A 22,106-nucleotide genomic window follows, 5' to 3' on the forward strand; every position below is an offset into this window, starting at 1 on the left:
CAGGAAAACAATTATGTATATCTTTTGTTTAGAAGTAAAAAAAGGTATAGGCAGTGGAATAAAACATGCATTTCCCTTGGCATCGAGAAATATGAAGATTTTCTCACCCTCGAAAAATCATATTTCCCTCAGGCATAACCCTCGTGAAATATGAATATTATTGGGTGAACAAATCCTCATATTTCCCTCAGGCACGGTAAATTAATGTATAATGTTCAATACAACTTTATAAAATGTTTTGAAAAACAAACAAGATGACATAATTTGTATACAATATTATGCAGTATCCAGAATAGAATAAGCAGATCAAATGATATCGAAAGTAAAACTAAAAGTCAATTCAAAACGAAAGTATAAAATAGACTGGTTTTTCACGATATTTGAACAGTTTGTTATTCATACCAACACATTTATGATGCCATCACTCGCCATGAAATATATTATTTTTCTTCTGTTAATACTAACAATGTTTGTGTCGGGAGGAGTTTGTGTAGGAGAACGGAAGGTAAATATTTACAATTAAATGAAACATATTTTGAAAGAAATATATAATCTTTGATTTACAAATACAACTAGTACTAGTTAAGGAATACTAAATAATGAAAGTAAATATAATATCTATAATGAGCTAGTCGGTGAAAACTTAAGGTTTAAACTGAATATATCGCCATAGGAAGATGTACTATGAGTGCCAATGGGACAACTCTCCATCCAAGTAATAATTCCGCTCATCGAAATAAAAATGTACTATATAAATATACCTCCTTGTCATTAGAAATCAGAACGCAGATGGTTAAAGGGCACTAAGCTTTACTCCCCCTTTTTATAGCAAGACATCTTCAACAATAAGTGTAATTTCTTTCATATAAAAAGAACGTCTTTATTCTTTAACTGATATTCAGGTCTTCTTTCTACAACCCTTCAAAATTACTCCATTGCATATGGCTGAAAAATAAAGTGCACCTGTCTTATAATCATTTAATTGATTGATTGATTGATCGATTGATTGATTGCTTGCTAGATTATCTTTTTTCTTCCATATATGAAGATTATAACCATTTTAATTAAAACATTACACAAATATATTCATCTGGTAGTCTGATCAAAAAATATAACATAAATAATTTGCTTAAATAGTTATATATTTGATTAATTGCTTCAATCCACGATAATTTGACTTTGTAAGATAGTTTTCTCATTGGGAGTCGTACCTTATTTCAAAGTATTTAAGAAGAAGTAAGACGATGGCCAAATTTCGGTAATATTTACAAGATTAAGATCAACACAAGATAAATATATAGCTATAAAAAGTTCATACTCAACAACAGTATCAGGTCGGTTTATAAACAGTTTTAAATTACTAAACCTGACGTATTCCTGAGAATTTGATCAATTTCATTCATTTATTTCATTCAGCGACATTGAAAACTATCGTACAGGGTTCTAAATAAAAAAACAAGAATAGATTTCCTAGTATATGATATGTTTGTTTTAGACGTATGCTATAGCAAGGGAATTCGACGCGAAAGCTTTCCTAAAGTTTATTTCCAACGCAGGACAATTTTTTGGTGGCGCTATGATGAATGTTCCAGGTGTTAAAGTGATCACAGCCTGTATTACAGAAACATACTGTTTTTACAGTAACTATGATGACCATGATCGAAACGTAAAATGCTCCATGTATATCATTAAATGTCTGTATAAGCAGCTGGCCAACATTGGTAATTGTTTGTATGATCTGGCTGGAGACACAGCTATTGATTTACATCATAATGGACTAAATTTTTATAATTATGATCATTTTAGACTTCTGTGGGACGTTCTTATATGTGCTGGTGTTGATGAATGGACAATGAATTATTTAAAAGATATGACTCAAAGTTAGATAACATAAACACCTGTGTGTGTTTGCTTTTGTTTGTTTGTTTTTAAGTCTATGTAATATACGAATGATTCCTTCAACATTGTTGTCGAATTAATGTTTAATTATAATAAATAATGTTTTTTGTTGTTATAGTTTAATTGCTTTTGTTTGCATTTTGGTTGACATTGTAAAAAAATGATTATGCAAATGAAAATGTATGTAAAGGTATATTGTTTTGATATGTTAAAATAAGTGGTACAAATCTATCAATCAGTATCCTACAAATGCTCGCAAGCTCGACAGTATCTCTTTTTTCAACTTTTATGTCACATATTTGCGCAACGGTCTCAAACTTTTTTCATTTACTGTTCAGTGCTTCGAACTGCCAAACCGTTGAAATATTGTCAAACTTATTTAGACAAATACCAAAAAACAGTTTTCTACCATATGTATTATACAAATATATCGATGTAGGTTAACTATCTCTTTTCCTGAGGCTGTGATTCCAGCAGAGAAATTTAAACAAATGCTACAAAAGTGTCGTCCGTTGAACCAAGCTGGAAATATAAATACACTAGCATGGTTTGTCAGAATCGGACGTGGAGTCCAATGCCACATGTAGTATGAGAACAACAATCTCAGATGTTTGTAAAGAATCCTTTCAACCACAATTTAATGGGGTAACCTTTGCTATGAAAATTTTGTGTCCCTCTCTTACAAGCTCCATTGACCACTAGCAACTTGTCCGTAATTCTACCACCTAGTCATTCAGCGCTTTGTTGGACCTGTCTCTGCCAATTTGTTGGTGAATATGCAAGAACATGTTGCTACTGGACACATCAAATAAACAGCAAAATATTTTAGTCACTATTTTTAAAATAAATAGAGGCAATAGCAGTATACCGCTGTTCAATAATAAGCAATCTATTTTACTAAAACAAAAACAGGTTATTAATCAACACGGAGGGAACCACATCAACTATAAGAGGAAAAACAACGGAAAACAAAAACACTTAACTGCTATAAAAACAAACGCCAACAAACATAGAAACGGATTGCGCACAATTGATAACAACTGACATATTCCTGGCTTGGTTCAGGACATTATAAGAAAAAATATGTGTTAAACCAGTTTTATGGCTTTATCTAAGATAAGCAAAAAATCAAGAAAATTGAAACCCAACATATCAAGTAAAGATGCAAAGGCAAAGTAGGTCAAGGAAAAAAACTCAACAAATTAATAGTGTAGGTAAAATATATATGTATAGAAACTAAAACAATAACGGATTTTTTTTCATGGATATTAACAAAACATGTGTAGATAAAAGCAGAATGATTTAAAGTATATATGTTTTTGTTCAGATGTGTTAGTTTTCTCCTAACCTGTATCATAACTCTTTATAATTCAATCGGTTGAGTTGTATAGCACATTTCCAGATAAAAACAATACTTGTGTTTTTGTAATATATCAGAAAAGGAGAACCGTCTCTAAACTAATACCCTGTCACAATTTTCCTTCTATTGGTATCAATTTTATTTCAATCTTATCAGAATTTACACCACAATTTGGTTTTTTTAGGAAGAGCTTTTCTGATGAAAGTAACAATATTGAATCTTTACTGATATTGCATTCTATACTTTCACCTTTAAAGTTGGTGAGCATAAGAGAGGGTAGAGTATGCCTTAACCGATATTCGCATGGAAGTATATAAGATATATGTTATATTTAAATTTTGTCTTTGCAATTCGAGGAAGTATCATCAATAATGCTGAAATATGTGGTTATATATTGTAAAGTATTTTTGCGTTAATGTTTGGGATTATCCCTGGCATTCTATCTCTCCTGCTCTCACAAGCTCGTTTAGTCATTTCTGATTGGGACTAAATTGCTCAATATATGTGCAATAATCGCTCATGGAGGTTTCCTCCTAGATTGCATCACCAGCATTTAGTCAGCATTTCTGTGTTACGATTAATAAACGACTGTGCAAGACCATCATCATGATCAAGGGTAGTCATGGTCGATAAAAACCACCTTCATTTATTAACATTATAAGCATTGATATAATTGTATGTACAAATTATTCGATGTATTAAGAATTTTCTATCCAAGTAAAAGATTACTTAGATGTATTTGCCAATACCGTTCTGATTTTTTGTTCGTCCGTCAAAACTTCGTACTCATATGGCCCTTATGACATTTATTATTCGTCTGGCGTACACAAGTTTAATCTTGGTATCTATGATGAGTTTTTAACAATCACAAATCACAATTCCACTGCTGATGGACATTTCCTTCTCGGGGAAACATTTATCACCAGACCAGTAGTCAGCATTTTGGTTTTGAAATGAATAATAATTGGTACTGTCGTATGTAAATATTGACTGTAACGTACAAAACGTACAGTGTTCGATACTATAAAGAATTTTTCTACTTTAGAGAAAATTTACATAGCTTCGCTGTTTTTGACAAAAACGATCAGAATTTTTGTACATTAAGGTTCCTCAGCTTTGTCTTTAATTTTCTCTTTTAACTTTTTTTATTCCAACGTCACTGATGAGTCTAGTGTAGACGAAATGCGCGTCTTGCGGTTAGATTAAAATTCAGATATCGTTGATGATTGTTTTATTACCACACGTAAAAATTATTGGGAACCTCGTGAAATTTAAAACCTACTTAGAAAAATATTCATCAATATTTACGCATCAGCCTTATGATATACAAATTTGTTATTCCCTAGGCTTACGATAAAATCATTGATGAAGTAATACGGAGTGCAAACAAGTTGATTTAGAATTTGATAAATTCAGTTAAGAAAAGTAATCCCATGTAAAAAATAAATTAAAAAATATTGATCTGAGGAAAACTCTTAAAGGAAAGTCTCTAATCAAATGGCAATATCAAAAACTGAACCACATCAAGCGAATGGATAACAACTCAGTTACTGTTATATTTCTGACTAGGTACATGCATTTTCTTATGTAGAAAACGGTGATCTATTACATTTGAATTTATGTGTAATTGTAATTGACTTTGCAATTCGAATACATTTTAAAAGTAATGATTAAGAATAAAACAACCCATTAAATGTCTGCTAGACACACATATTATTTGTTACATGTTTAATGTGGAAAGTGTCATTTATTAAATATCTACTTTCAAACCAACACTTAAAAGAGTGGCGAAAGATACCTGAGGAACAGTCAAACCCATAATAAAAGCCATGGCTAAAAATGAAAAAGACAAATAGACAAATAATAGTACACAAGTAACAACATAGAAAACTAAAGACTTATCAACACGAACCCCACCAAAAACTGGCGGTTATTTCATGTATTCCGAAAGGGTAAGCAGATCATGCTCTACATGTTTTAAATATTCATGATTTTGTTTAAAGATATATTCATATTTATGCTATCATCTACTAGTACAATATCAATATTTGTTATTCTGACGTCTGTTGAAAAGATTAAAGACGCAGTAATACGAAGTGCAAAAAAGTCAATTCTAAATTGATCAATCAAGTTAAGTTCAACCAAATCAATGAGGATAGTGTATCTCTTATATATGTAACTGCTGAAACCTATGTTCAAACATTGAATAAACATGTCTTATTTTCGTTCCTAATGTCATATATAAGCTATAAGATCAATTTTTATTTACTCTCATGCACTTGTTATAATGAGATTAAGCAACTGCATTGACCCATGATTTATAGGCATTGATCATTGAACACGTGCATGTTCTGAATTAGTCAGTTATGAAACACCTTAGTGCACTGAAATGCTGATCCTTAAGCAACTTATGTCACATATTTCTATGTAATTTCTTAAGTCAAAAACTTAATGGTTTTTGAACAAACAGTAACAGAATCACTTTTGTCAACAAGATATTTATCAGCACTTTAGTTTTTCTCATGTAATTACTTCCGCATTTGCTGATGACGTGACTTCAATAATAGTCATTAAATTAATTGGTTAAATTGGCAATAAAGTAAAACAGTCGTTTTTATATCAACTATTGATCTATTTCTCTAGTGCATTTATCTTACTACTAATGTTCCTACTTCATTGGAGATTATATTAGATTCGTCTACGTTAGAATTGAAAAGACACAGAAAACAGGAGAAAACGATTATTAGTAAACATAATGATGTTGAAAAAGGAGTATTGAGTTATGCAACCAAACACCACACATGAACAGAAATAAAAAGATATTATCGTTCTTTTGGAGAGCCAAGTATGGTGTAGGAGGAGGAGGAGGAGGCGGAGCCTATAATCACATGTATAAATTCAGGACGAGAACATGATGTGGTATAAATAGTCGTCATGTTTTATATAAGATGGACACGCTGAGTCAAAAATATAAATTGCTAGGACGAGAACATGATATGGTATAAATATTAGTCATGTTTTGTATTAGTTGGACACGCTGAGTCAAAAATATAACTTATTAATTCCGTTTTGAGTTCACAAGGTTTCCATCCGCAAAGAAAAATGAATGTCACCTTATCCGGGAATCCTAATCAGAATTCGAGCTGACTAGTCTTTGCTCTTATATAAATTGCCAAATGTTTTAGAAAAAGCGGCAAATACCAATTTTCAGTCTTTGTGGATAATAAAACGAATCTATTAAAATTTTCACTATAAAGGAGCACGCTTCATAGAGTTATTTCCCAGAAGGAGTAAGTGATTAAAATTAGTGAAGTTACATAAGAATAGAATTTCGAAAATTCTTCAAAAATGGTATTTCCGTGATGTTATATAATTAAGCATAATCCTCTTTCATCATTTTATTCGTATAGTAAATGCAAGTTTTGTTTTATGTCTTATACTACTATTTGGGTGGAGCCTGAATATCCTAAACCAACAAACATGTAACGGACATACACACATTTATAAGATTTCTGTTGAAGCTAATTCTTGTGATCCAGTTTGAGTTTGAATCGTTTTTGTTCTTTTCGATTAGTAAAAAATACAGCCAGACCAGCAATCGACAAAACACTCAGTGCAAGTAAAACCCCAAATGAAATCTTCATGAACAGAGAGAAATCAGTCCATACTGCTTTAACACCTGAAATTAAATGACATTAGTTAAGATGCTTGTAGAATTATAAATAAATTATTAAACATGAAAAATGTGGATATGTATCCAATCTCAGCTGTAGGAATTTAAATTCTCATCGAATTCTTTGAGTAATATGAATTTCAGTTGATAATTTAAACCACCCGTAAACATTGTAATTGTCGTTACTTACACTAGAAACACCTAATAGGCGAGTGACTTATTTCAAAAAGACGCTTAGTTAACGACTTTAATGCACCCACCTAACACACGGCTGTATTATATATAATTCGAAAGCTGTTAATCTGTACTTTCTGTTTTGCCCGGTCGTAAGAAAATCGTACGGTGCATTTTTTGTTAAATCAAGGTCAAAGGTCATGAAAAAACATTCTAATTTTTGCGATTACTAAATAAAACGCCATTTTCTAATTCTTGTACCATAAAATTTTCCAAAAGATCATATGAACTTTATGGAACATGATACATATTTTCCAAATCAAACAAAAAATAAGAGATTCGATGCGCAAAATTTCCCGAAAATTGAAATTTATCACAAATCCTAAAAAAAATGAAAAATTATCCAAAAAGCAAAATATATCTTGGGGAATCGATATTTGTATGCTAAAAAAATAGATAAATGTATATGTTTTAGGTCAAGGAATATTTGTTTTGTAATTTTAAGATGCAATTATTAATTAATGTTCATGGAACAGCCTTCTATTGAAGTGTTTCCAGTTGCCCAAAAATCTGCCATCTGCAAATAGCGATCATTTTGTTAATCTATGTTAAAATAGCACATCGCTAATTGTGAATATCAGGGAGAAGAATGATTTTCCATAATAAAAGAAGGGGTATTTAAAATAAGAAAAGAATATATGTGAGGTAATTGAGGTTAAAATATGTTTTTTACGAGGTCAAACTTTTTTACTTTTTGTAATCATGTTTAAATGCAAACATTCGCTTTGGGGATTCCGTATATCGTCAGATTATCGGAATTCCAATGGGGACTAACTGTGCACCACTTATTGCGGACCTGTTTTTGTATTGTTATGAGTTACAATTTATGACAAAAATAAGCAAAGACCCATCGAAACAACATCTGATAAACAAATTTAATAATACTTTTAGATATTTGGATGATATTTTGGCTCTCAATAATGACGACTTCAGTATGTATATTAATGAAATTTATCCTGTTGAACTTACTTTAAATAAAGCTAATACTAACAATGACCACTGCCCTTTTCTCGATCTTGATATCTATATCACTAATGGAAAGCTGAATACTAAAATTTATGATAAAAGGGATGATTTTTCATTTCCTATCGTTAATTATCCGTTTTTAGATGGTGACGTTCCCTTGTCACCATCTTACGGTGTTTATATATCTCAACTTGTACGATTCGCTCGTGTATGTAACAATGTTTTAGATTTTAACGAGAGAAATTTATGTATTACTGAAAAATTATTACACCAGGGTTTTCGATATCACAAACTAGTCAAAACATTTACTAAATTTTATCATCGGTATAAAGACATCATTCGTAATTATAGCTCAACATGCAGACTTCTAATACGTTCAGGTATTTCACATCCAATTTTTTATGGTAATATTCTTTATAAAGCACAAAGGTGTCAGTATTCACCTCAGAAACTTACAAAACCTTTGAATAGACTTATTAAGAAGGGATATAATTACGATACTGTTGTCAAGTCATTAAAGATTGCATATTTTGGCGTTAATATTGAGTCACTGATAAGGTCTTTGCATCGGAACTAAACACATTTATTCTAAAAACAGTTGTTGGCATGACACGGGTTATGTTCTTCTCATATATGTTATGATGGTATGATACTAAACCCCTAACGGGAAGGATTGTGCCTGATGTTCATATGATGAAATCAAAATCTTTCAGTCAGTTTAATTGAAGTCTGGAGCTAGCATGTCAGTTAACTGCTAGTAGTCTGTTGTTATTTATGTGTTATTGTCATTTTGTTTATTTTCTTTGGTTACATCTTCTGACATCAGACTCGGATTTCTCTTGAACTGAATTTTAATGTGCGTATTGTTATGAGTTTACTTTACTACATTGGTTAGAGGTATAGGGGGAGGGTTGAGATCTCACAAACATGTTTAACCCCGCCGCATTTTTGCGCCTGTCCCAAGTCAGGAGTCTCTGGCCTTTGTTAGTCTTGTATTTTTTTTAATTTTAGTTTCTTGTGTACAATTTGGAAATTAGTATGGCGTTCATTATCACTGGACTAGTATATATTTGTTTAGGGGCCAGCTGAAGGACGCCTCCGGGTGCGTGAATTTCTCGCTACATTGAAGACCTGTTGGTGACCCTCTGCTGTTGTTTTTTATTTGGTCGGGTTGTTGTCTCTTTGACGCATTCCCCATTTCCATTCTCAATTTTATTACTTTGCGACTAAATCGTAGGCAACATTGAAATAAGTAACCTTGTTTAGAAACACTTGGTTATCTAAATCGGGATGTAAACGAACTACATAAAATGCGGCTGCTTCTTGTTTAGTTTAAAATCGTGTTATAGTAAGTCATATTAAATGTGTTTAGAAGTTTAATCGCTTTAATTATTTGAATAAAAGATGCTTTGAGCATTTTCTACATAAGCTTTAAAAATACAAATGCATGTCATTGTGTATGTAAAACACTATAAGCAGTTATAAAATAACAAAATGAAAAAGTTAAATACCCTTCCTGACCTCATAAGATCATTCGCTGTTTTAGGAGTGTTCGTTTTCATGGTATGCTGTGTTTTTTGGACTGTTGTTCGTCTCTTGGACTTTAATTTTATTTTGTTCATGATTTTAATTAACTTTATTTGATTCATGGTTTGACATGTTGATTGTCCCTTTGGTATTATTTTACTTTAAAAACATTAACTTGCAGTAATGAAAATCGGCCAAAAAATCACCTCAAAGTAAAATGAAGAAGATGAACGCAATAAGACAAATATCCCCGAAAATAACTTAATTTGCTCACGGTGATATATATATATAGAACAAAATCGTTATCATGATACATTTAGCTACACTGATCTATAATTTTTAAACCTTTTACTACTTGAATAGTGACGAAATATATCAAAGGGACATCAAACTCATAATTAAAAACAAACTGACATAGCCGGGCAAAAAATGAACAAGACAAGCAACAGTATACAAAACACAACATATAAAACTACAGATTGAGTTACACAGACCCCTAAAAAAAATTTGAGTGAACTAAGGGGCTCCCAAAGGGTAGGCAGATCATGTTCAACATGTGACACCCGTCTTAGTTTAAACATATTTATTTATAGTGGATTGGGAAACAAGTTTTGCAACTTAAATTAATCGCTTTCCACTTTGCGGGTGCGAGTGCTGCCTTGTAGCGGCATTAGCCTGCTCTTTTTCGAAATCTACAAAGGTGTGTTTAACGTGCAAGAGATATGGCTCTCTTTCAACGCGGGTCAGCCATTTATCGTCCCCTTCCGACGGACTTTCATCGTTTCGTCAAGACCATTCTCACAAATGGTGCCAAGGAAGAGCCGAAAATTCAGTCCCTAAAATTTTCATCACGGAACGGGAATCGAACCAGGAACCTTTGTGTTAGTAGTCCGATGCACTGACCACTACACCACGGCTCTCTTTTATCCGTCTTGTGGCTCATGTATTGCCTAACTCGGTGCCAAGCCTTATTCGGTTGGTGACATTCACGGCAGAAATGACGGCAATTTGGTTACGTCGATGGAACTTATCAGTCGTCATCTGGCGAAACAGATATCTCATAATTGTCAACCAACTCGTAGTGGCGTCCATGAAATTTTCAAAGGGATGATTTCAACTTTGCATTTAAACTCTGGTTTATAACATGTTCAAACCACCATTTTTCTACAAATGTCCTGTACCAAATCAGGCCTATGGCAGTTGGTATCGAATAATCTGTTTCTTTATATGTTGGCGTTTGTTTTTGTAGCAGTTCTGTGTTTCTGTTATATCGTTGTGTTCCTCTTATAGTTGATGCGTTTTCCTAGTTTTTGCTTTGTGAGCCGGATTTATTTCAGTTACTAGTAAATCGATTGATGACAATTGAATAGCGGTATACTATAGTTGCCTTTATGCCTTTATTTTAGAGGAGTTGAGGCTCAATGAAATCGGTCTCCTCCTTTAGTAGTATAGATATATAGATATGCAGGCGTTGCTATAATGTTGTTACATAGAAATGAAAAGTTTATAATTTGGTTCTAAGGGGTGTTTTTATGGGTTGTTTTATGCTCATCTCTTTTGTCGTAAAACTTGTTCTCAACCAACCCTCATCATCGATTGCAAGATACGTGATAGAGTAAACTTTATCTGTTGAGTCTTTTATTTTCAATTTCAATGGAAAATACGAGTCCAACATTGTCACAAATTTTGTACTTTTCAGTGAGATGACATCATCTATATAATGGAAAGTGAAGTTTCAAGATAATGATAGTTTCTTTTCAGTCGTCATCAGAAACTCTTGCATGAAGTCATCCTCGTATGAAAAATGAACTAGTCATTCAAACTATTCAGAAAGTCTAGTTGCAACTAGAATCGTTGCGTATTAATGGATATTTTTTCTTCAAAATTATTCTTATTTGATGAATTAATGCATGTAAACAATGAACAACGCAATTTAAGCAATCAAGTAGTCAAGTTTTATAATGTGTTTTTGAAATTCTTTGAAATTTCAATTTTCATCAATTTATTTTCTATTTATTTTGTTCTAAAGTTTCAATTCACATTAAATAAATAAAATGTCTTTTCACTACATCAATATTTATAATACAGCTTCGCAACAAACAATTAGAAAAGTCGAAATATGTTTATATCAGTCTGGTAGTTACAATGCAGATTGCAATCTCTTAGTTTCACCCCCTTTATTTCAAGCAATAAGATGATTCGCGCACATATTTTTTTACTCTAAATTTTTCAGATTCTTAAGAATTTGTTTATTAAATCTTATATTGACCACATACAATGTTTAAATAGGAAGAAATGCTTAAAAGCTGTTTTTTCGCAGATGGCGGTATTTTGGGCAACTGTATGCGTTGTTATGATTTGCTGTTTGATTAGAAGTAAGCATAATTTTATGATGTCAAAAACTTCTTTGATAGTCATTACAGGGTTTTACTTATTTTAATTGATTAGCATTTGCACCAGAAAGAAAAATTTGGGTTTTCACACATTTTGTTAACTTTTACTCGAATTTCAGGAAACATGTGCTCTCTGTCAAAAACACGCTTTAAATATTAAAAAATGCATTTGAATAATGACTGTTAATCTCTCTGCTAAAAGTTTAAATTGTTTGCATATGTGAATTTAGTATATAAAAGTCATATTATGCAATCAGGCTGAAATCTTAGAAAATATGCACTTATTCGTCCTTGGCCTTTGATCTTGATTTGACGGAAATTGCACCGTACGATTTTTTTACGACCTGGCAAAACAGATAGTACAGATGGGTAGCTTTCAAATGATATATAATTTAGCCGTGTGTTAGGTAGGTGCATTAAAAATTTAATTTTATGGTTAAAGTCACTCGCCTATAATGTCGGGGTCGACATTCCTCCGTTGAAATATTGCGTGCTTAAGTCCAGTTTATTACTTGTTGGTGAACGCACAGTTTTTCTTTCTTTTTCATATTTGTTTTCGTTCATAATTGATTCATCATAGATACCAGTATGAGAATTGTGTACGCATGACACGAGTTGATAAAAGAGCACTATCTTTTACACGTAAATGACACCTTGTAGATTTCGAAAAAGAGCAGGCGTATGCCGCTACAAGACAACACTCGCACCCACAAAGTGAAAGGAATTAGTATAAGTTGTAATAACGTGTTTCCCAATCCACTATAAATAAATAATTATGTTTAAACTAAAATGGTGTGTCATTGACAAGCATTTATTATAACGGACGCCAATATATACAAATGAAGTTTGGGTTTTGAGAAAATAGAGACAGAAGATACAAAAGTGGCATGTAATGTGCAGTTAGGTTTTGTCTGTATTTTATTGAAAAAATTATGTCCCTCATTTTGCATTATATCATTACCCCTGACAACATTTAGTAAACAATCGAGGGCAATTTTTAGATAATCAAAACGTGTTTCTTTAATCATGACCAAGCTTTCGAGATATGTATTACAGTACCAGATTTCAACATTGATACCGTTTGTTAAGTCACGAAATAAAACAATTCAGACTAAACCTATGAAAAAATGAAAGTATAATATGATATGTGCACACACCAAATTAGTATGTGCATTTTCACATATACTTGTCACGAAAAAAAACAAATGCAAACGTGTTATATTAAGGTATATATAGGTATTTTGTTTAGAGATAAATGACTGCATTAAATTATATTGAGGAATTAGCACTATGAAAGGGGACAGTATACATTCCATATCACCTGAATGAGTGTTCTAATGTTCAATACATAGTACAACATGTCATGAAAAGACGACAGACAGACAGACAGACAAACGGAAAACGAATGAAAACACTACATGATACGTACACCGTGATAATAGTTATCAAAAAGTACCAGATTATAATTTGGTTCGCCAGACACGTGTTTCGTCTACATAAGATTCATCAGTGACGCTCATGTCAAAATAGTTATAAAGCCAAACAAGTACAAAGTTAGAGAGCATAGAGGATTCAAAATTCAAAAAAGTTGTGCCAAATACAGCTAAGGTACCTGGGATAAGAAAATCCGAAGTTTTTAAAAAAAATTGAAAGTTTTGTAAACAGGACTCCTTAATAGAAATGACATAGAATACATGGCATGTCACCAAAATGAATAGGATTTAATGTTGAATATATAGCCTCTGGCCTTTGTTAGTCTTGTATTATTTTAATTTTAGTTTCTTGTGTACAATTTGAAAATTAGTATGGCGTTCATTATCACTGAACTAGTATATATTTGTTTAGGGGCCAGTTGAAGGACGCCTCCGGGTGCGGGAATTTCTCGCTACATTGAAGACCTGTTGGTGACCTTCTGCTGTTGTTTTTTTCTATGGTCGGGTTGTTGTCTCTTTGGCACATTCCCCATTTCCATTCTCAATTTTATTTTATACATACAGTGATTCAATATCTTACAAACCTGGACAATGAGCAAAGTTAGCTGATTCATCTCTTTCATTCATACAGTTATAGTACCCATCACAAACAAACGTCTTATTGATACAGTAACCATCTCCGCAATGGAATAATGATTTGTCACATTTGATCATCTCATCAGCTACCAAAAAATAATTCATACTTATAGGAAAAAGTAAAATAACAAAATACCGAACTCCGAAAATAATTCAAAATGCAAAGTCCCTATTCAAATGGCAAATTCAAAAGCTCAAACACATAAAACGAATGGGTAGTTATAACATCTGTCGAATGGATTTGATTCGTGCAAATGACATTCGAACGATTCCAACTCGTTACGTCCCCTGGATGGACAGAACACCATCGAACTAATAATACCTATCGTTTGATAAATAAAATCTAAAAAATCAAACCTATTTTATGAAATTTGAATAGTTTAAAATCAGCGTCCTACGCGGTACATATATATATTTTACAATAGACCTTATGTTTCATTTACTTAGGTTATTGTAATTATAGAACCACCAACACATGTTTTCTCCGAAGTACCTGTTGCACTGTAGTCAGTGCTGCGGTAGAATACCTTTTAATAAAAGGCATTTTTCTGCATTGATTAATTAACTACAGGTTCCAACTGCTATTTAACGTTTCTTTCATCAGCTATTATCATATTTAGAATTGGACCTTTAAAAGAAGTATTTAGTTGCAGTCATTTTTTGTCGTTGATATCAATAGACTAATTATGATTAAGTGTTCAAAGTACGTAGAGACACTACAATATGTTAAAATTCAATTTGTATAATTTTAATTTGGCCCATTCGTTACGAAAAGATTCAAATGTGCTAAAAAAAGTTTTCATTATTTTGATAAACTATGACATTTAATTTCATCAGCAATATATACGTAGTATAGTTATTTGTATAATGCATGTACTAAATAATCACCTATAAATGCTGCTATAAATCATATGACTAAGTGTTAACGGTTCGATCGATTAAAACCAACAGCCTTATTTTTGACGAAACAATAAACGAATATCATGTATGATAGCGAGCAACACACGACAACCACTAAATAACAGGTTACTGATTTTACTTTTGATAACCATTTACACCACTGGGTCGATGACACTGCTGGTGGACGTTTCGTTCCCAAGGGTATCACCAGCCCAGTAGTCAGCGCTTCGGTGTTGACATGAATATCAATTATGGTCATTTTCATAAATTTCAAGTTACAAAACTAAGAATTTTTCGAAAAAACTAAGAATTTATTATCCCAGGAATAGAATATACTTTATTGTCTTTATAACTATTTTGATTTGAGTGTCACTGATGAGTATTGTGTAGACGAAACGAGCGTCTGGCGTATTTAATTATAATCCTGGTACTTTTGATAACTATTATGAGAGACAAATAAATAATATGGCGGTGTTAAATTTGTTTGCGAAAGGGCATTCCTCCCCTAACATGTGACATAATGTCTAAGCGCAATATTAAAACAAATTTTATAAATCAGATGAAAAATGCTAGACTCATCAGCTCGACAACAAAGTAAACTTAAAAAACTAACAAAAAAAGACAAAAGTACTAATCTTCTCGCAATACTTAAAGTTATTTAAAAGCCAATAACAACTATTTGCAACACATATGTTTTAAATGTTTAATATGTTCACTATTTGCTATATAAATGTCTGTACCAAGTTATGAATATGAAAGTTGTTATCCATTCGTTTGATGTGTTTGAGCTTTTGATTTTATCATTTAATTATAGGAACTTTCCGTCTTGAATGTTCCTCGGAGTTCAGTATTTTTGTTATTTTTCTTTTTTATACATTCTAACCACACCATCATTGACCCTTATAACAGTGCTTGAAATGTTAGTAGTTTTGTTTTGGAGAGGTGTAGTTTCTACTGTGGTCTATTACAACTTAAGGTTCCTACTCCCGTTTAACGCCAAGCTTGTATGCTAATTTTATGTTAAAAAATTAATCTTTATTGGTAATCTTTGACTGTTGTCATTAATCGCGTGGAAACAAAGTACACCTACGGGTGCGGGAATTCTCGCTACATTGAAGACCCATTGGTTGCCTTCGGCTGTTGTTTGCTCTATGGTCGGGGGGTTGTCGCTTTGACATATTCACCATTTCCTTTCTCAATTTTATTGTATACCTTTACACAATACAATGCATTTCTTGGATTGTAATATGACTAGCTTGCTTCTGAAAAAGATCAAAGTGACCTAAAACAGTTTATCACGACTCAAATCAACCCCTGCATTTGTTTTCACTAGAATTAAATGCATTATGATTTTTTGTATCCTGTAAGCTATTCCGGTTTGAGATTGAGGTTTTCCGATATCCAGGAATTCTTATTTCGATCGAATTTAATTCATTTAAATTTTTACTTTCAACTCCGCTTTTGGTGCTAAATTCTTTGAATTCCGTATGAAATCCATTCTTTCATTTTGCTTAGTTTTATATGCGTTCTCGCAAACAACTTATATTCCTTTAATAATTAATTTATATATAAAAGTTTCTTACAGATAGGTAAAATTACCCACATGTTCATACTCAAAGAAAAAATAATAAATGGTATTTTATAGAAATTGGAAAAAGTGATGCGATTGTCTATGACAGAGCCACGAGAATAAAAATGAGTAGATAACAGTAATACTAGGTATTCGTATGGCTTTCAACAATGCATGGGTAGACCCAATATCGCATAGTCAGTTAGGAAGGACCCAAATATGACAAGATTTAAAAAATTTATAAAAAAATTTTAAAAAACCCAATTCCAACGAGAAAACCAGTGGCATAATGTATGACAAATTATTACACGAACAACATTTATGACGGACAGCAACAACCCCTGAAATGCCCAAGATTCGGAATGGTCACATAAAGAATGTGGCGGGGGGGGGGGGTCATTTGTTTATGAGAACTCAACCCTTTCCTAACCTTCCGACAGTGGTGTACTAGCACAACTTAAGAACAGACTGTAAAAATCAGTTGAAAAAGGATAAACCTCGGTTTTGTTTTGTGACTCGGATTTATCTATGTTAATTAATAATCGATTTATGTTTATTAAACAGAAGTATACTACTGTTGCCTTTATAGACACATCAGAGCAATACAAAGGTAAAAAAGAATGTACAAAAGATTGAAAACAAAAAGTACCGTTCTAAGAGTACTTGCAGTTGCTTATAGTTAATTCAAAGCCAATAACAATTAATAATTAAATGATGTTTCCCAGGCTAAGTAACTCTGTTGGATTACGTATAGGTATTCCAGTAAAGGTGAGACGAACAGAAAAACGTATGTTGGTAATGAAAACAATGATGTTACGATCACTCAAAAAAAGTATGTTTAAGAATTTAATATTAAAATCAACACACAAGGTTTAGTCCTCTGCTAGTTGTTCGTATTGTTTGATTTAGGTTTGCGACCCCCGAGTTTAAATGTCTATAATAAGTACGATGTAATGATTGTAGAGAAACGTTCACCTATTCTAACCCAGTCAATTTATATTATCTAAATATCAAGAACTTTTAAGATGTCTTGTTACTGCAAACATTTGCAGTAGTCTAGATATTGTATGTATCTTTATATGCCAACCAGAACTTCCATATTTGCTCAAAATCATTCATTACTAAAATTGAGGCCATTCGTTATATTCATATAGGGCCTCCCCGGTGTATGGCTACGCTACCGGTTTTAGACAAACCTTGCATAGGTGTTACTACTGCCTGGAATCCAGTCCCAATACTCATATACCGACTTTTAAACTTTATTGCGACGTCACGTCCTGAAGATACAATTGGTCGAGGAATAGTAACACCGCAAAGACCCTTTGATACAGTTATTTCGTCGGTTTCTTCGTCTTCACCTAAAACGGAAAAAGCAATAAGCATTGTATAACAATGATTGGTTAAGTAGTAAGTGAAAAATGCTACACTGCATGTAGTCCTTTCAGCAGATTTCAAACTTCAGTTATGTGCAGTTAGGCACCACAAAAGGCTATATTATCTGTACAAGTATAAATACATCGAATCGTTAATCTATCAATTTGTGTAATTAGTAATTGAAAACTCATAATGAAAAGTATTTATATTCATAAATGGCAGTGCTAAAAGAAGGTAAACTCGGACCGATACAAAAAAAGTTTATAAATCATGAATGTACATGTGTTTACCATTCTATCTTTTTATAGGAGTCTGGCAGATCCGTAAAGTGCTAAAACGTTACATTTCATCATTGTCAAGCCACTAACTACATAGGCAGTCATTTTGTGTTATAGTTTTTGAGACAAGTGTGACGACACACTAGACAACTTTCGAGTTCGATGCATTTTCGCCAAAAACTCTGGTTTTAGTGAACGTCATTTGTGCGTTTAGGGGCGTCGTCACTTCCGTTCCAATGTTGAGCGAGTGGTTGGAAAACTATAATTCTATATTGTACAAATTATTCGGCAAATTGAATTCTCAAAATTGACAATCAGCATTGCTGTCATTAGGGAATTGTCATTAAGTACCTACAGAACAACCATTATTTCTAGTTTATCCTGCACAATGACGATCACTAAGACGCTTGATGAACGTAAATGGTGCAGGGATACAGGCGACCCCCTCTATCTGGTAAATGACTTCATAAAGGCGCGTCTAATTGACGAGTTTTTTCCGGTGACGGATGAACTCGAAAGTGGTCTATTATTGGACGATTGGTCGGACGGACGGAAATGGGGATTGAATCCAAGCATCCCAATCTGTCATGGGTATAATAAATGAAAACACGTGTCCATTTTGCATACAAATAGATAAAGAAACATTCAATGATAAGTTACCTCTAGTTGGAGCAGAGACATACATAATACCATTGATTAGTATAAGTGACTTAAGTCTCTACTTAAAACAATCATAAACTGAATATTGCGTATATTCAGTGATCTGTATTTTATTGATTATAGATAGTTTTTAATTCTAATAACAAATCTTAAACCTTGAGTTCGTTGAACAAACAATAGATATAAGAAGATGTGGTATGAGTGCCAATGAAACAACTCTCTATCCAAGTCACAATTTTATAAAAAAAAAATAAGTCAAAGTACGGTCGTCAACACGGAGCCTTTGTTCACACCGAACAGCAAGCTATAAAGGGCCCCAAAAAACTGAATTAAAAAGGCTGACCTACCATCAAATACATGTAAACTGTCGTCACAGTATACCATATGGGGATGACCAATATCAAATCTCGTAAACTGTATAGATACCACGTGATCTTGGGGAACTTTAAGTCTAATGGAACATCTGTATCCATGGTCATAAAATAATGACTTAGTCAGTGAGAGTATTACTGGGTCTTTTATAGTAATCTGGTATTTACAGAAATCCTCCATATAATCTGAAATTTTAAAGAATACAAATATGAAGTATCGGTGACCATAATGTCGTGTTTAAAACCAAATTTATTTAAAATATCAATAAATGTAACAAGAAAAACCAAGTTGTGTTATGGCTCATTACAGATGGAGTTATGCACTGGTTTTCTAACAATCAGAAATTATTTAAACCAATTGTCGACCATTACCTTTGAAATTTTAAAGTTATTTCTCTTTGATCATTTTGTTTGGTGGTCCGCAACTTCTATTGTATGTTGCAATTATTGTGATGAACAGAAATTCTCGAGAAAAAGAAGATTTCTAAATCCTTCTATAGTATAATTTGACTAAAAATAACCTAAGTTTTAATACAATTGCATAATTCATACACTGAATATTTATACATTTGCGTAATTGATGCAAAAATTGTTGAGAAGTAACTTCCCTCCGGCTGTTTCTGTTCTTCGGTCGGGTTGTTGTTTCTTTGACACATTCCGTATTTCCATTATCAACTCTATAAGATTCTAAACGTACATGATCTTTTCTACATGATTCAAACAATATGCAGCAAAGATATCAGTGTAACAGGTTTCAAGGGCAATTTCTTGACAAATCAAAACACTAAGTAGGACAATATACATTTGCGTGTATATTTCATATGACCTAGGTTAACAGTCAGTGTTAAGAGGTATATAATTGTAGTTTCGAAATAACTTTTACTAGTGTGGTGACTGAAGTCAATAAACATTAATTTTGTCACCTAAACCGTTTGAAGAATTTCTTTTTAAACAGTTCTTGGCACACTTGTTTTACCATTTATATAAAAACAAACGTAATCACAGGAATATCGTATCAAGAGGACATACATACTGTAGTTGCAAGCTCTTATGTACATGTAATGTTGCTTAACATTGAAAGTTCACAATTGGAAAATTGAAATAATCGCATTTGTCGTAAAATTAGTTCTAAACCGACCCTCATTTTTAATATTCTAGATGTAAACCAACATTAACTAAACAAAACTGTATCTGTAATGTAAATATGATATTTGCGACAAAAATAATCACATAGTTTTGAACTGTTAAGTGTGAGGATATCGTCTAATAAAGCAAAAGTTGACCCTTAAGTTTGTTCTTTATATAGGTAATCAAATGTGTACTATGACATTTTACTAAAACAATGGCTAAAAAACGCTCAAAAACAAATGCTTATAGGGAAAAAAGATACATTTGCATATTGATATTTTCATTATTTAAGCAAGAATTAAGGGAAATATTGTAGAATGCATTCAATCAAACAGTCAGCAAAAATTAGCCTACTCGGGTAACTGTATTAAATTCGCCCTCGCCGCGATACAGAATTTTCGTGCTGATGCGGCGTAAAGAAATCACTACAAAATCAAACATGACGGTTAAAGTCCTATAACTCTAAAATGACACAACAATTCAAAATGTGTTGTTTATAATTATGAAGTAGATCTGTGCGCAATATTTGAAAAAATTGTCCAAATCTCATAGTTAGAGAAACTCGGAAACGACAAACCAAGCAAAACATTAATGAAGCTTTTCTCCAAATGATTCAAACATACAATTTAACTGAGTTTCATGATATCCTACCAAAGCAATTTCTGGATTTTGACTAACAGGCGGACGGACGTACAGATGGAAAACATTATACATTAAAACCACCCGTATATATGACGGGCATATAAATTTTAAAAACGTTCGTCTGAATATTTAAGGAATAAACCGTAGATATGTCATGTACATTTTTGTTATGATCCATTATCGGATTGGTAGTTTATATACTGGATAACCTTTTATTTCTGTTTTCTTTATCTCCAAGTATATTACTGATCTTAGTTTACACATTTATAGAGCAAATGTAAAATAGACACAAAAAACCAAACAGTTTAGACTTACATGTACGATAATTATACGTTGAACACAGGGCATCATTAATTATTACCACACAAATAATACAAACGAATAAGAAATCCATTTTGATAAGTAACAGGTATTTGAATTTTTATCGCAGTTGAAAGCAGATAAGATAGGTCAACGAGTTTTCTATTATATTGTCGTCTTTGAATAATTTGAGTCTCAAAGACATTAAAACTAGGCATACATGTGCGCAATACATTGGTGTATGTCCATCATTTAAAGATAAATTGGTGTTATTTAGTGTTATTTATTCAGCTGGATTTTTACGTTTTATATCAAATATCTTTTTATTTGTATTTCTTGCATTTTATATACTCCTTAATTCTTGACTTTATAAATATATACCATCGCCTATAGTTTTTGTATTATTCGCTCCTTTAACAAATCTTACTTCTTACAATAGCCAAGAGTCTTAACATTATAAATACATTTCTCGAATATGGACTCTCATTTAAAAATCATTACAGTTAATAAATGTAAGCTCCTACAATAGAAATGTGAACGTTTGAAATACACCTTACCGCCATTAAATGGGGAGTAATTCATACAAGGATGGTCATAGCAGTGTTTTATATGGCATTCTTTGTCCGGATGTTAAACAGTCCAGGTTACGTTTGCGTTTATAGCTATACGTACCATTAAATGCACTATTGTCACATTATTTGATAGAGATGCCAAAGGGTTCATCTCGACAATTGTCGTTTACTTCACATTAAATATTTCAGG

At 32.4% G+C, this 22,106-nt stretch overlaps 1 protein-coding gene and 1 long non-coding RNA gene across 2 annotated transcripts; one reads left to right on the top strand and one right to left on the bottom strand.

Annotated features, from left to right (window-relative positions):
• The first annotated feature begins 369 nt into the window (after positions 1 to 369).
• On the top strand, positions 370 to 2,088 carry LOC143078339 (uncharacterized). The gene is made up of 2 exons (XR_012979179.1): positions 370 to 505; positions 1,496 to 2,088. It is a non-coding gene; the product is annotated as an uncharacterized LOC143078339 (long non-coding RNA).
• Positions 2,089 to 6,647: 4,559 nt separating this feature from the next.
• LOC143080421 (membrane frizzled-related protein-like) lies at positions 6,648 to 21,472 on the bottom strand. Its single transcript, XM_076256265.1, has 5 exons — positions 21,360 to 21,472; positions 19,251 to 19,460; positions 17,788 to 17,949; positions 14,070 to 14,207; positions 6,648 to 6,938 (listed from the first exon to the last, which is right to left on the bottom strand). Exons 1-5 carry the CDS (start codon positions 21,436 to 21,438, stop codon positions 6,781 to 6,783), a joined length of 747 nt encoding a protein of 248 aa, XP_076112380.1. The 5' UTR covers positions 21,439 to 21,472; the 3' UTR covers positions 6,648 to 6,780.
• Between the last annotated feature and the right edge of the window lie 634 nt (positions 21,473 to 22,106).

The sequence above is a fragment of the Mytilus galloprovincialis genome, chromosome 6 (genome assembly GCF_965363235.1).
Source record: "Mytilus galloprovincialis chromosome 6, xbMytGall1.hap1.1, whole genome shotgun sequence".
In the NCBI taxonomy this organism is placed as follows: domain Eukaryota; kingdom Metazoa; phylum Mollusca; class Bivalvia; order Mytilida; family Mytilidae; genus Mytilus; species Mytilus galloprovincialis.